Here is a 15,988-nt window from a genome sequence, read left to right on the forward strand (position 1 = left end):
TCTACAGCACCCCTGACCTTTCAATTTCCCATGGAAGCTGTGTATCAAGGAGCTTGACCAAAAGCTGCCAGTCCACTAAAGCTTATCAATGTTAAGGAAATAGCCAACCTCTGGAAGCACTAGCCTTTAACTATATGTATCAAGAGAATCCCATTAGTTGTTGGAGAAATGGCTATTGGTACACTGTTTGGGACCACCAAAATACATATGAGACCAAAGTCAGATATATAATTTATGGCACTCAATGCAAAATTTAAAAATTATGAATAGTTTCAAGAGAGTAAGAGTAAAGCATTAAACCAAGTGAGTACTCTGAGCAAAGGGCCTTGGTCTCCTGCACAATTACACTCCCAGGAAGCTGGCTGGCCCTATTTAGGAGTATGGAGACAGGGCTACAACTGAGACAAGAAAAAGATTGTAAATCAATAAGTATGTTCTAATTTGTATCTGATCTTCCTTTCAATTTGCATGTCTTCCTGATCCACACAGCAGCCAAGGATCTTTTTAAAATGCAAATGGATGGCGTCACACCCCTACCTAAGCTATTTAGTGGCATCCCATTGCTCAAGGTGGAAGTCTGAGGTTCTCAGTGGCCCACAAGCCCCTGTGCCACCTGACCCCCTTCCTTCCTCTCTCACCTTGCACTCCCCAATTCTCTCTGGATGCTCCAGTTCACACTGTCCTTGTTCCAGTTCCTCCGATTGCCCAGGCCTTTGCTGCTCAGAGCATCCACAAAGGCTGTTCTCTGTAGCCAGAGAACTTTCCATACCTAACCTCACCTAGCTAAATTCCACTTATCCTTCAGGTCAAAGGTTAAGTGCTGCTTCTTCATAGGAGCTGCTGCTTCTTGGGGTCTGTCTGTTTTCTCTTGTGACCCACTATTCCCAGCCTTCCTCCAGGGTGCCCTGTGCAGTTATTTAACATCTATCGGCCCTGGTGACTAAATGCATCTGTATCTTATTTCTGTCACACTTTCCTTGCTTAGCACAGAGCCTGAAACACAGGAGAAGGACTAGAATTATTTTTTAATTGACGAGTGTGGGTGGGGGGGAATGAAGAGAGGGTAAAAATGCCAGCTACTGGTGTTTTCCTGTTGTTAAAGAAATACAACCACTCCCAAAGGCCACCGGCTTGATAGCCCCAATCACTCCATACTTGGCATTGAACTTTCCTTACTAAATGAAAACAATGCAGTTGGCCCAGGACAATCCAGGTTCTTAACTTTAATCTCGGTGTGCTTATTGACGGTGCTTTGGCTCACCAAAAATTCCATGGGGGATTTTTGTGGTCACTCCTTACGTACCAGGATTTCGTAGCATGAGAACCATCTCTCCTTCTCTTTCTCTCTCTGTGTAGGGGAACTGGGGAGAGACGGTGTCTGTGATTTGGTGGCTCTGGGGTATTAACAGCAAGAGCTTAAGTTATTAAACAGAGCAGCTCTAATCCTCAAGGTTTCCTGGAACAGTGGGGATTATTGTATTTTTTTTTTTTTTACAACAGAGTCCATGGAGCTATTCTAATGAACTACAGTTTGCTCCCTGCCGGGCCAAAACTGACCCCAAATGCCTTTCCGCTAGGTCCACGTCCCCACGTAGGAGAGGTGATGGAGTTCTACTTGGAGATCGACCCTGTCACCTTGAACCTGATCATCTTAGTTGTGAGCTATGTCATCCTGCTCCTGGTGTTCCTCATCTCCTGTGTGCTCTATGACTGCCGAGGCAAGGACCCCAGTAAGGAGTATGCTCCCGAGGCCACCGCGGACGCCCCGCCCTCCATACGCCTGGTGATGATGCCACAGAGCACTCCTGGGGCCCCCTGGGCCAGGGGGCCTGGCCTTCATATGAAAGATCCTGCCCCACTGGGGAAGAAAAGCACCATGGTGTGAGCTGGATATGGGACACTGGGGAGAGACCACTGGACCCTGGGGAGAGACCCCTGGACTTGCAAGAGAGGACCAACTCTTGCCTATAGTGGCTCCAGTTCTCCCAGCACGTGGGTCCTGCTTGGCTAAGGAAGCTGGACGTCTGTCTTACTTTCTGCTTTCTGGTCCCCCCTCTTTGTAGATAAAGCAACTGTTTAAGGTAAGATGCCCAAAGTGGTCTTCAGTTGAATTCTCCAAATGCAAAATATCAGCAGGACTATTGTATGATGAAGTCAGTTACTGTCATTCCTGATAGGAGAGGTTGGCGTTGAGTAAGGATTGAAAGGAAAGAGTAGAAGAGAGGTGTGTGTGTGTGTGTGAGAGAGAGAGAGAGAGAGAGACAGGCAGAGAGAGAGAAATGAGGAATGACACTCACTCAAATCCTTCCTATACTTTCCAAGTCCTTTACATTCAAGGTGACTATGCTGGACTGGCTTCAGGTTACTGTTATTTCTGTACTTAGCAGTTCTTCACCTGGTGACAGTATGTCAGTGTAGGGAATGTGGGAGGCCAATCTCACACGTGATTTGAGTTACCTCCCTGGCTGGGTGAGAGGCGCTTAGATACAGCTGTGTCTGAGCCATTCCCCACCCTTTCCCAGGTCCGAGGGCTTGTCCGTGCAGAGGTGGGCCTGGCCACTGTCCTGAAGACCCAGTCGTCACCCCTGACCTTGGGATGCTGCCCCCTTAACCTTCATTGGATGGGATTTTCCCTGGGATTTTTTGTTCCCCAATAAAAGCCCACTCCCTGGCGTGTTCTCTTTCTCTCTCTCTCTCTCTCTCTCTCTCTCTCTCTCTCTCTCTCTCTCTCTCTCTCTCTCTCTCTCTCTCCTCTCTTCAGTAAACCTTGCCACTGCATTAGGTGGCTGGAGGCGGGAGCTAGGAGAAGCCCTCTCGGAGCTGGTGTTAAAGGTAATGAGAGTCTGTCTCTTTAATTAAAAACTCCCTAGTAATTTCTTATGAACCGAACCTTCTTTCATGAAGCCAGCGCTGGCCGCGTGGCAGAAGGGAACATGGTCACTGTAGAGCATACAATGAAGATGGCAAAGCTTGGAGCCTGGGTTCAAACCTGCCTCCTCCACTTAGCAGCTGTGTCACCATGGCTGTGTCAGCCAGCTCTTCGAGCCTCAGCCTGGTGACAGGCCTGGGCTATGTAAATGAGAGAGCACTTGAGACCTTGCTTGTCGCATGGCCATAGCGTTTATGACACTTGGGGTCGTGATTCCCTGCCATGCTGCTCGTCAAGTTGTTTGACCTGAGTCCTCCAATCTGTAATACAAAGTCTGTGAAGGCTCATTAAAAAGCCAAGGTTCTTCCAAGTGCAGTGGCACACAACTGTAATCCCAGCGGCGTGGGAGGCCAAGGCAGGAGGATGGCGGGTTCAAAGCCAGCCTCAGCAACTTGGCAAGTCCCTATGCAACTTAGCACGACCCCGTCTCAAAAGGAAAATTTAAAAGGTCTGGGGATGTGACTCTGTGGTTAAGTGTCCCTGGGTTCAATCAAGCTGAGGTCAAGGTCCCTCAGCTTGGTGTCTCCACTCCCCAGAACACTGCTGGGCATCTTTCTCACGCCCTTTGTTCATTGTTGTTGACTAATCAACTTGTTACCCTGTTCATTCATTTACTGGCCTAATTTTGCATTATTATCTCCAGAGGTTTTGTGTGTGTGTGTGTGTGTGTGTATTAATCCTCCTCTCCCTGATCTCAGGGCAACTTACATGTTCCTTTGGTGATTTATTCAACCCTTCTTTCCATGAGGACCTGGGTAGAAATACAAAGAAACAAGCCCATCAGGCCCCGTGCCCTCTGGTCTTTGCTGCCTGACAGAAGGAAGAGGGGTCCCGGGTGACTTAGTCAATGAAGAAGGAGAAGGCACTGCAGGTGCTCTGCTAGAAGTCCACCCAGGGTCCAGGAGTCCACAGAGGTGCCACGTGTGCAGGAAGGGCTCAAGGAGCACTCGAATGATGTTGAATGGCCAGTTCCGTCTTAGACTTGGGCATCAAAGATAAGAGACTCTGACTGAAGGGTGAGTGGCCCCCACAGCCCTCTGGAGAGCAGGGCCTGGCACAGCCTCCCTGCCAGCGGTCACAAGGAGCACGGTTTCCACTCTGAATGATTAAATAGCTATAGCAAAGGTGAAGATAACCCCTCTTCTTTTTTTTTTTCTGATTTTGACATTTATTTTTAATTTTGTTCTGATTATATCAGAAAAGTATACTTTCTCGTAGGCAAATGATGTGAAAATGATATTGAAAATCCTGCTATAGTTTGAATCTTGAAAGCTTCCCCAAAGCCTATGTGTTAAAGGCTTGGCCACCAGCCTGTGGCACCATTGGGAGGTGGTGGAACCTTTTCAAGAAAGGACCTGGTGGAGGGAAATTAGGTCACCGGGGGCATTCTGTTGATGGGCTGTTGGGTACCTGCTCCCATCCTCTTTCTCTCTTTGCTTCCTGGCCAATGAATGAACAGGCCTCCTCTGCCACACGCTACCACTGACACACTGTCCTATCACAGGCCTAATGCAATAGAACCAAGTTACCATGCACTGAAACCATGAGCCAAAATGTACCTTTTTTATTTATCAAGTTCATTTTCTCAGGTATTTTGTCACAGCAATTGACTAACACAACCTTTTTTCTTTTATGGTCAAGTAGTCATCTCTGCTTTTATAATGAAAATATAAAAGGAAGGGGTAAACACAGTAAATTCACAGTGTCTTCTAGGAATCTGCTATTTCTCTAGTGTGAGCTTCCCCTGGACTAATCTTCTTATTTCCCCTGTCATGGGAATGAATATACATATATATTCATCAATTGGGGAAAAAAATATCAGTGGACCACAAGAAAACAATGATAATAATAATAATTAATGTATGTTATTGAGAGACAGAAACATATGTTCAACCCATCTAATATTAAAGTTAAGAATATGAAATAGGGGCTGGGGTTGTGTCCCATCGGTAGTGCACTTGCCTAGCATGTGTAAGGCACCGAGTTCGATTCTCAGTACCACATATAAATGAATAAATAAATAACAAACGTCTATCAAAAACTAAAAAAAAATTTTTAAAAAAAGAGTATGAAATAAATATTCAAAAATTTTTAAATAAAAATATTTCCAATTATGTCTTTATTTTATATTAGAATCAATTGAAGAGGAAAATTAACAGAAGTGGAGAATAGAAAAATAAATTACAAGAGAAAAAAACAAATGATGATAATAGCAATCATAACCACTACAACAGATAAAGGGAACAAAAATAAAGACAGAAAGAAAAAAAGGAAGAAAAGAAGGAAACAGAAAACACTCTAAGGTGAATTTGGAATAAATCAAGCCTCTGGTTGATTTGATTTGGGGTTCATTGAATTTATGCTCTTTAAACAGAAACTACATTCTTAACACTTAAAATAATCTCGTCTGTAAATCATCGACTCTTGGAATCTTACAGAAGCTAGAGATATAAAAATTTAAGAATTTTACTGGCATCTTATTCATTTTCTGTTGCTATAACCGAGTACCACGGGCTGGATGACTTATAAAGAACAGAGGTTCATTTAATTCACGGTTCTGGATGCTGAGAAGTCCAAGAACATGGTGCTGGTATGTGCTGTGGGCTTTCTGGCTGCATCATGGCACAGCAGAGGGCATCACATGGTGAGACAGAGTGAGCATGCCAGCTTGGGTCTCTCTTCCTCCTCTTATAAATCCTCTAATGGTAGGATAGGGGCCCCACCCACGTGACCTCATCTAATCCTAGGTACCCCAGTGGCCTCACCTCTAAATACCATTAATATATAAATTTGGGGATTAAGTTTCCAACATGAGCATCTGGGGAACACATTCAAACCATTGCAACCAGTGAGGAAATGAGCCCAGAAGAAATCATGATTTTCCCAGGGGTATCTGGCCTTAGAGCAGGGACTCATGCCCTGCTTTTTTCCTGTCTCTGCCCCCAGGCTCTCTCTACAACATGATCTCCTTAGCTCTCTGTATTTTAAACCTTCATGAATTATTTCTTATTTTTAATTAAAATTTCATTTCCTAATGGAACGATTAGTGGTGCAGCTGTGAGGTTCTAATGCGTTAGAAATATAGTATTAAAACCTGGTGGGATGGATTACCAGCTGGAACCCAGAAACCCCCTGGACCTTCGAGTACTCTGCCTGACGGGATTAGGACTCCCTTAGTTCACTTTATTTTAACCCATTACTATCTCATTGCGAGCAATTTGTATCAAAGTGAATGCAGAATCGGGGCCTAATGTGAATCACAACTGTGGGAAGAACACACGCAGAACACTTCCAAGATGAAGGAAGTGAGGGGGGCGGGGAATGGAGATCCATCAAGAATTTTGCTAGGTACATTTTATTCACATTATCACTTACTTTCACACTCCTCTCTGAGAGAAGCCGAGCAAAAACTAGTTTAAAGATAAGGACCTGAAAGCTCAGAGGTAAAGCTCATGCAAAGCTACACAGCTGGCCCACATGGGGGGCAGGATTTGAACTCAGCTCTGGAGGTGTGGCCTTCTGCCCTATCTTTTTTTGGGGAGGGATACCAGGGATTGAACTCAGGGGTACTTGATCACTTGAGCCACATCCCCAGTCCTATTTTGTATTTTATTTAGAGACAGGGTCTCACTGAGTTGCTTAGGGCCTTGCTTTTGCTGAGGCTGGCTTTGAACTCACGATCCCCCTGCCTCAGCCTCCTGAGCCACTGGGATTATAGGCATGTGCCACTGTGCCCGGCTATTAAAGGAAAGTGTCCCCTCTTGTTTGTTCTGCCTACCTGATATCTCTCTCTCTCTCTCTCTCTCTCTCTCTCTCTCTCTCTCTCTCTCTCCTCTTTTGCTAGAATTGCAATCTAATCCCTAGAGGGTTATTCAATACATGTCTATTAAATGATCTTATGGACTTGCAGATTTTCTCCTCTGAAAAATATGGCCATGGTTTTCCATTGGAGGAAAAAAAGTAATCTTTGAGATTTGGGCAGAACATTGTTCCCTGGTATTCCATAAGACACTGGGGTGGAGTGGACAAAGACTGGGCGGACAACCAGACAGGCCTGGCTCAAGTACCCCTGGGTCACTACTGGTCTTAAGCTTCACGTACACTTAACTTCTGAACATTTTCCTGTAATGAAAACGTGGATGTAATGTTAATGTCCATGAGGATTGAAATAACATGCATAAGTATCTCAACATACAGTAAGATTTCAACAGAATGAAAGCCACTATTATTATGCCAGCAAATACGGTGACAATAAAGAGAGATGGCCTCACGGGAAGGCTCAGCCAATTCAGGTTATTTTGCAGGAGTGCTGAGGAGGGAGGGTTGAGAGGTTGGAGAGGGGGCCACATGCAGCAGAAATTTGGAAAGAAGAGAAAGCATCTGTTTTGGATTGAACTCTGCAACTCTCCCCTATTTATATGTTGAAGTCCTTCACCACAGCCCCTCAAAGGTGCCCTTGCTTGGAAATAGGGTCATTGCCGTTGTATGGGTGAAAATAAGGTCATGTGGGTGTCGGGAAGGGCCCTCATCCTATATGATTGGCATCCTTATAAAAGGGAATTTGAGCCCAGACATGCACTCAGAGCAAAGACCATATGAAGTCTGAAGTGATGTCACCACCATCCCAAGAACCAGAAGGTAGAAAAAGGGCGAGGAACGATCCTTTCCTTGCACTTTTGAAGGGAGCAATCCCTGCTGAAACCTTGATCTTGGGTTTCAGCCTCCAGAAGTGTGAGACAGTAAATTTCTCTTGTTTAAGTCACTCTGTTTGAGGCACTTGGTTAGGATGGCCCTAATGAACTAATAGAGTGCCTGAAGGGAATATTTAGACACAGGATGGGATGCTTAACACCTCAAGCCTCTTCAAGGTCAGTTACTCCAATCTATGGGAAGAGACAGAGTCGGGGGTCTTGGGACCAGGAACAAGTCACATAGTAAAACTATGGGCTTCCTGTGCAAAACTATTTGATTGAAGCAGAAAAAGCCCAGAACTAGCTCCAAATGATCCAAAGTCTCTCCAGATACCCCATGACTTCTGGAAAAGCCATCATGCAAGTATTAGGTACCTCACTGAATCCTCCTGAAAATGTGTAGGGGCAGAAACCATTATTCTTCTTTCAGAGACAGGAGAATTCCAGCTTCTCTTGCATAAACTTTTGGGATGGAATTCTTAGAGTCCAGAGACCCTGACTCATTTCTGACTCTGCCCCATGATTCCATAGCTGCCCAGAATCCATGCAGAGTCACAGAGTGATTCGTCAAGATGGATGTAGATCTGACACACTCTTGCCATTTGTCACTCCCTGGCTTTATTTTTGTGTTTTGAATGACACAGTCCTCTAGATGAAGGCCCAAACTCCCTGGGATTGAGAGGCCACCCAGTATTTCTCAGGAGTGTTGAGAACAGCTTCTTTCTCATGACTTCCCCTTTCCTGAGAACACTGGTGGTTGAGATATAGAAAGTACAAGAACATTTATAGCTACCTGTGTTGTAACACTTGATGTCAACTTTAACCTTCTCACGCTGTCAGTTCCAGATAAGGGCTTTGTGACACGAAGAGTAAGAAAGATCTTAGCTGTTCCATAATCTCTCAAGAGAGTGGGAAGTTGTCTGCACATTTTTTTTTTAACTTGAGGTTTCTCTGCACCCGCCCGTTATTTAATTAAACCCCAACCATAGGCTGGGATCGGCTGGTTCTGTTTGGCACATCGCAGCCTGGTGGCCTCAACTACAATTGAGAGTTGATAAGCATACAGTATAAACCTTGAGATACCTGCAGGATGGAGACCTTTTTTGGAAGCCCAAAATGCTGCAGGGAGAGAGAAAAGGTGCTGTTTGGAAAGAGGCCTTATAATCGCACAAGAGCAGTTCAGTGGAAATGTGGTAGTGGAATTTGGAATCTGGAACACTGACCAAATAGGATAAAAGCATTCCTATCATGGCAATTTACCAGCAAAAGTCTGTCACTGCAGGAGGAAGAAAAGCTGATATTGACAATCGAATTTGGGAGAAAAACTCACATGCAACAATCATGATACACATGCCCAGGAGGAAAATCAGAAGACCCAGAGAAGGAAATAATCGACGATACAAGATTTGACAAATCTCACCATCAAGAAGGTCTCCCTCTATGTAGCCTAGTTCTTTTCTGCTCTGGAACTTTACATTCATTTTCTCTCATTTACACCTTTTCTGGTTTCATTAAAAAAAAAAAAAAAACACTCTTTAGTCAGTGATTTATCCAAACGTGTCTGGTAAAAGAATCCAGATTCAGATTAGATCAGAAGGTGTGATAAGATGTGGTTGGAAAGGTGGCTGAAAGCATACAGTCATAGCATACTGGTGAATCACCGTCTACTGTGCCCTGTGTTGCAAATCATCTGTTTTACCATTAAGAATGGCCTAAGCTAGGGACTGGGATTGTGGCTCAGTGATAGAGCGCTTGCCTAGCATGTGTGAGGCACTTGGGTTAGATTCTCAGCACCACATATAAATAAGTGAATACAATAAAGGCCCATTAACAACTAAAAAAATATTTAAAAAAAAATAAAAGAATTACCTAAGCTAATGAACGATGGACCTGTTTGTATACAGAAGGTGAGTTGAGGGTTATTCCCACCACAATGTCATTCTCAGTCCTGTGTACTCCAATTATGTCACTTGTGGAGCGCAGATACACTTGGAGGCACAGTTAATGTGGAAGGAACTGTATAGACCTACAGACCATTCTCCATCTATCTGACGAATACTTACAGAGCACCTACTTCCTGCACACCCAATGCCAGGGTCAGGGGATGCATCACTGCCCACAACAGATGTAAGCTCTGTCTTTATGAAATGTCCCAAGAGACAGCAAAAAACGTACTAAGCACTTTGCATACGTTGTCTGAAGGATCACTACTACCTGGAGAGGTAATGACATTTTCCCGATTTTATACATTTTAGGCAATTGAGGCTCCAAAGCTCAAAGAAACTATTTAAATCAGTGGCTCTAAATGGCTTTGAGCATCAGTCAAGAAAATTTTAATACTCACCCTGTGAGTGTCTACTTAAATAAATAAACAGTGTGCCTTTGTGCATTAGACAGACACACATACACATTATTTTAAATCATATGCATGTTATATAAATCTTTTTGTATGTCTAACTTTGAAGATCTGCCCTCTATCCCTCCACCGTATCAGCTCTGATTAGGTCTGTGACTAATGGGAATAATCTACCTCCAATCTTCTCCCACCTAACCAACCCCAGGTTTTATTCTGGAACCCTGTCTAAGAATTTGACATAAGAAATAGGTTCAAGTAAAAAATAATAATGTTCACGTGGGGAATAAATCTTTGTATTGCCAAGGATGGTTTGCAGAATTCCTGGATGACTATTTTACATGCAAAGGTAAGTTCTCCCTTTAGTTGATAAATCCGATTCATTTCCTTTGTGTTCTCTTTCCTGGCTGGATCTTAAGTACTTCAAGCAAAAGACTGTCTCGTACATCTGTTTCAACCCCCCGCAGTACCTAGTAAAGAACTAAACACATCACGAATTCTCCATCCTCCGGGGATGACTTTGTTTCTCATTGGAAAAAAAGAAAGATAGTTTACATCCATTGGAGAGCAAAAATTGCATCCCTGTAGAAACAAACTGCTGCCACTCACAGTAGGGAAGAGGCTGACATGCTTCAAGTGGGTACAGAAGGCTGGGGATGCAGCAGACAGGCTTACAATCAAGGAGGCCCATGAGAAGCAACCAAGGGTTCCATCTCAAACCCAGTCATTCTCCCTAGGGACACCAGTCCCCACTTGCTCATCTGCATATGCTAGAATTAATGAGTCACCTTCCAAGGTTCTTTCAGCTCTGACATGTTTGACCCAGCATCTTTTCTTTTTCCCTGATCTTTTCTGTCTCTTCCCACTTTGGCCTTCTAGAATTAAATATCTAGTGACGGGAGGATTTGTCTGAAAAACGGTAGCTGGGGCATTGTTGATCAGAGGGCGGCAGCAGGAAGCCTAATGGAGGGTTGAGTCCTTTCCTTCTCCGGGGTGCATGCACACACCCCATTTGCTAATGTGCTTTCCATCTGACATTTCAAGTAACTGTTCCCACGTTGGTGCTTCTTCAAGTCAAGCTCTGTTCTGCAGTCTTTGGAAGGAACGTAAACCGTGACAAATGGTCTCAGTTCAGGCATATGGTGGTGTGTTGATTTCCTAGTTGCTGGGGTGTATGGACACGCTTATTGTCCCCAAATGTAAAAATAATGAAATCACCACCATACATGGAATGACGACGGCGATGGGAAACAGATTTGATGTATTGGCATTTTGGAGACGATCTTTAATTTTTAGTAGAATATTGCCTGTAATTTCTATCCTCAGTGAATTTCAATTGCATTCTCCCTAAAATTGTTTTGTTTTTTTTTTAAAAAAAAAAAAAAGATGGCTAGGAATTCAAGTTTGCCTTATTGTTCTGGGTACATGAGTTAGAAATTATGCTTAGCTATGAAAATTTAAAAAAAAAAAAAAAAGCAGAATGCAGTGGTGAGTTTGTTCTCTCTCCTGCAGCCCAAGATTGGGAACAAAGTGGTTCAGCCAGAAACAGAGCCTCCAAGATGCCCCCAATATCCCAGGTACCTTTAATTCTGCTCCACCAGCTTTTCTTCATTCCTGCGGTAGTCTTCTCACTAAAAGTTGCTTCAAATCTTCAGTCTAAATTCCAGGCAAGGAGAGGAGTAGGAGGAAAAGCAAAGAGACACATGCTAGTTGAGTTAGCTGCAAGGCTCACCCACACTTCTATTTATATTTCATGGGCTAGAACTTAATTAACGTCTACATCTATCTAGAAGGAAGACTGAAAGAGGTGGATTTTTTGTTGGGGACATCAACATTTCAAACGAAACCAGGGTTCCATTGGAAAGGAAAAGGGAGAGAATGAGTTTGGAATGAGCAATCGCCCTAGTAGGATTGTTTCCCACCCCTCCCCCCCGCCACCACCACCTCCACCACCTTTTACACTTGTTGAGATAATCTTGAAAAATTCAGAGAAGGAAAGGATGATGTGAACTACTTGGAAGCCATCTCTAGTAGCATGCAATGTCATGGTTTGCTCATTTTTTCAATTAATATTTGAAGATGTTTTCTGATTGCATTTTTTTATCATAAAAGGAATGCCTATTCATTTGGAAAACTTTGAGGGAAAAAAAATACAGCAGAGTAGAGAGAAGAAAATAGAATTCACCCATAATCCCATTACCCAGATTGTACTACACTATTTTGTTGCATTTTCTGACATTCTTTATATATATATATATATATATATATATTGTGCATATTTATAATCACAGTGTATGTACCAGTTGGCACCTCTTGTTTTCACTTTCTGCATCGAATGAGTGAATTTGCATATGACCCTACCCAGTGTATCCCTGGCTCCTCATAACAGTATTCCAATCATGGTTAAATCTGTTTGGAATGTGCTTGAAGTAGGAGGGCATGAATAGCATAGACTGATTTTTCTCCTGCACCATTTCTGGGAGACCATACGGCAGGGCTGGCTCACTTCTCACTTTCACTCCGAGACCATATTATATGCTCTCCTTTATGTATTTTTCCATCTCAAAAAATGTCAAGTGTACGAACCAAGAGTTAAAATTATTCTTGAGGGAACATGAGCTACCATGCTCATTCCCACCATATGCCTCACATGGTGGATTTTTTTCTGTCTTATAAATTCATTGGATGTCATGACTTTTTAAGAAAGAGTCCTCATGCATGCCTCAGCAGTCCAAACCCCTAATGAAACAGCAAAGAGAAGAGAAAAACGCCCTGCTCAAGTCATACTGTCATGGACAGTGCCACACCTAGGCCGCTGAGATCTTTTCTACTGATTTCCCCCTCTACTTCAGATGCTTTTGATGATGAAACTATCAGGGAAACTTCAAAGATGTTATGTCTCCTTGAAAATATAATTCATAAGATTTCCCAGGATTCCCACCCCCCAACGGTAGCCAGTTACTAATGGCATTAACTAATTCCTGACATTAACTAAATAGAGATTCATAACTTGCTCAGGGTAGCTTAATCAGATTACCATTTCTATTTAGCGTAGTTGATCTTTCGGAGAAAATACACATTCTGTAGAAAACATTTTTTCCCCTCCTTTCCATATTTACTTGCTACAAGTTCAGACCTTTGCTAAATGCCAGGAGTTGTGCTATGGCTTTACAAAATTTACAGCCTGGTTAGAAGATGAGAAAGACACATGAACCAATGTGGTGTGTTCACATACTGGAATGCCAGGCACCTGTGAAAAGCAAGGAGGTGAATCTACACAGACTGCTATGGAAACTGCTATGGAAAGAAGACCGTGATGTACTCTTAGAAGAAAATGGAGGTTTCATAAGAGTTTGATGGTGTCTGTAATATCTCTTCCGTGTTTTAATAAAAAGTACATTCCCACACTTAGATGTTTTTTTATGTGCATAGAAAACATCTAGAGAAGCACAGACAAGGCTTTGAACAGTGACAATTGTCAACAGTGGAATTTGAAAATGATAGAAATAACTTTTTTTTTTTACTTTTTCATTTACATTCTGTTTTTTAAGTATAATCATGAATTGCACTTTCTCTGTCCTACATTTTGAATAATCATAGTATCTGCCAGAGTTGTTGTGACAGCTAAATCAGATGCTGCAAATGAAATGCTTAGACCTTTGCCAGGAACATGCTAAGTGCTCAGTGTATATTAACCAGTACGATGCCCACGATGATGGCGATGATGACAATGATGATGACGATGGTGGCAATGATGTAGGACAATGGGTTTTTCCACCCTACTGCTGAGCATATACACTCACACAAGTTATTTATAGGGCAATTGACATGCATCAAAAGCCTTTAAAAATTGAAAATATTTGGCCCAGCAGTTTCTCCTCTGGGAAAAAAAAAATCGAATGCACATATAAGAAGTACATAAAAAATAAAGAAAGAATGAAACATTGGTGACAAGCTAAATGTTCAAAATGAGAATCGTTTAAATGTTTGGCGTATCTTTACACTGAAATAGTATGCATTCATTGTAGCAATGAATTAATGGACATTTTAATATGAGGATCATACACCATTAAGGGAAGTAAAGGTAATTTCTGAATAGTATATATGATTCCATAATAGTAAAAATATATATGTAAAATACATATGCATATTTCTGTATGTCTGGAAACACAAGCAACAAAATTGCATGAACAATATGGAACCCTGGGCAACTGTGATATTTTTTTCTTTAGAGTTAGGCATAATTTCCAGTTTTTCTATGATGAATTTCCATTGCTGGGCAAGTGTTTAAAGGAAGGCAAAGGGCCTTTGGGGAGCATTTCTTAATACAGTCTCCATGCCAACCTACTAGTTACGACACCTCTGTCTGGAGCTATCAGAGTGCAAGTAATTCCAGCCACCAGGGAGAAGTGGGCAAGTTCTTTTGGTCTCCAGTGCAGACTCAGTGGACATGGGGCTAGTGTCCTGGCCTGACTCTGGATACTGACTTTTGGATGTTGGTGAAGAGCCAAGGTGGACTCTATTGGACCATGTCATTGTAATCAGCCAACCCCAAAGTGTTCAATTTCTGAGTAAAGATAAGAGTTGAGGGGAAATAAGCATAGCTTCTTACTTCACCTCCCTGGTAACTTTATCTCAGAACAGCGAAAGCCTTGTTTGAATCTGCCCAGATTCCAGATGACCTTTAGGCTTCTTGCAACCACTTGCCTCAGAAGAGCCAAAGGCTGACAGCACTACTTAGCAGCAAGGGGTGTCAGCCCTGCCTCTCCTGATTTCTCAAGGAAGCAGAACTGGAGACTTGACTTAGCTGCTTGCTGTTTTCCGTGATGTCTGTCTAAGCCCTCCTGCGTGATACCACCTGCGGGAAGAGGGAAAAGCCCCAGGGAGCTAAACTGGATGGAGCGAGGCACCCACAAGGACTGACCCAGGCCTCATTTCTTGCGATTCCCCACCCACCTGAAATACCCCTCAATTCTGGTATTTCGTATTTGGGGTTTCTTCCATTGACTTTACCCCACCCCCACCCCCCTTTTTTTTTTTTTTTTTTTTGCCTCTTAGATTTTTGCAGGGAACTTCAGGGCTCAGCTGAGATCCTCTTTCTCAGTGCAATCTCTCCTGACACCTCACCTTCCTCACCACTCTGGGATCCTGACCTGTGACCACACAGCAACCTCTACTAAACTCCATAGGGACTATATTGGAATCACCTGCTTCTAGTCTCTGTTCTCCAGCTCTGGCATAAGTTCCTTAAGAACAGAGGCCGTGGCTTCCTGACCTCTGTGTTCTCTATGCCCAGCCGACAGCATGTGTTTAATACACGTTTGTCAAATAAGTAAATGAACAAGCACATCCATCAGTCAATTTGCTCTAACTTGGTGGCAAATTATCTTCTGTCTAGAAGGTGAAGAATTCTGAAACTTTGAAGGAGCTGCTATTAGTTATTCTCATCTTAGTGTGAATTGGTTTGTTTGATTGGACTGCTTTCCTATTCGTGCTAAACAAAAGAATATGAAACCGAGATGGAATCTTGGTGCAGTTTGGATTCACATTTCCCTGATGGCTAAAGTTGTTGGACATTTTCTCATAGAATTGTTGGCCATTTGTATTTCTTCTTTTGAGAAAAGTTTGCTCAGTTCATTTGCTCATTTTATTGATTGGGTTATTTGTTGTTTCTTAATGTAGAGTTTTTTGAGTTCTTATAATTTCTGATATTAGTCCTAGGTTGGAAGAGTAGCTGGTAAAGATTTTCTCCCTTTCTGTAATCTATCTATTCACTCTGTTCACTGTTACCTTTGCTGTGCAGAAGCTTTTTAATTTGATGCCTTCTCATTTATTTGCTCTTTGTTTATTTCCTGAGCCACGACAGTCTTATTCAGGAAGTCTTTGCCTGTGTCTGTTTGTTAAAGAGTTTCCCTGTGGGTTTTTTTTTTTTTTTTAATTATTCTAATACCAGGAAAGTTTCTGATCTGACATTTAAATCTTTGATATACTTTGAGTTTACTTCTATACAGGGTG

General features: G+C 42.7%; 2 protein-coding genes across 8 annotated transcripts in view; both read left to right on the forward strand.

Moving 5' to 3' along the window:
* LOC114079095 (small integral membrane protein 36-like) overlaps nt 1–1,591 on the forward strand; it is a 235,256-nt gene extending 233,665 nt beyond the window's left edge. Inside the window, exon 4 of one of the 2 annotated variants that reach the window (XR_011705077.1) lies at nt 1,578–1,591. The gene's annotated coding sequence lies outside the window, so the exon portion shown is untranslated. Of the gene's footprint in view, nt 1–1,500 lie in introns of both variants that reach the window. The other variant, XR_011705075.1, reaches the window with a different exon arrangement.
* Nucleotides 1,592–1,596: 5 nt separating this feature from the next.
* Smim36 (small integral membrane protein 36) overlaps nt 1,597–15,988 on the forward strand; it is a 30,157-nt gene continuing 15,765 nt past the window's right edge. For 2 of the 6 annotated variants that reach the window (XM_071603614.1, XM_071603616.1), the window contains exon 1: nt 1,597–2,081. In XM_071603614.1, the coding sequence (XP_071459715.1) occupies nt 1,604–1,885 (282 nt within the window). In that variant the 5' untranslated portion in view covers nt 1,597–1,603 and the 3' untranslated portion in view covers nt 1,886–2,081. Of the gene's footprint in view, nt 2,082–2,522; nt 2,668–3,677; nt 4,974–8,902; nt 8,975–11,485; nt 11,551–15,988 lie in introns of those variants that run through there. The other 4 variants (XM_071603615.1, XM_071603617.1, XM_071603619.1 and 1 more) reach the window with 4 other exon arrangements.

Source organism: Marmota flaviventris, chromosome 17, assembly GCF_047511675.1.
Source record: "Marmota flaviventris isolate mMarFla1 chromosome 17, mMarFla1.hap1, whole genome shotgun sequence".
Classification (NCBI taxonomy): domain Eukaryota; kingdom Metazoa; phylum Chordata; class Mammalia; order Rodentia; family Sciuridae; genus Marmota; species Marmota flaviventris.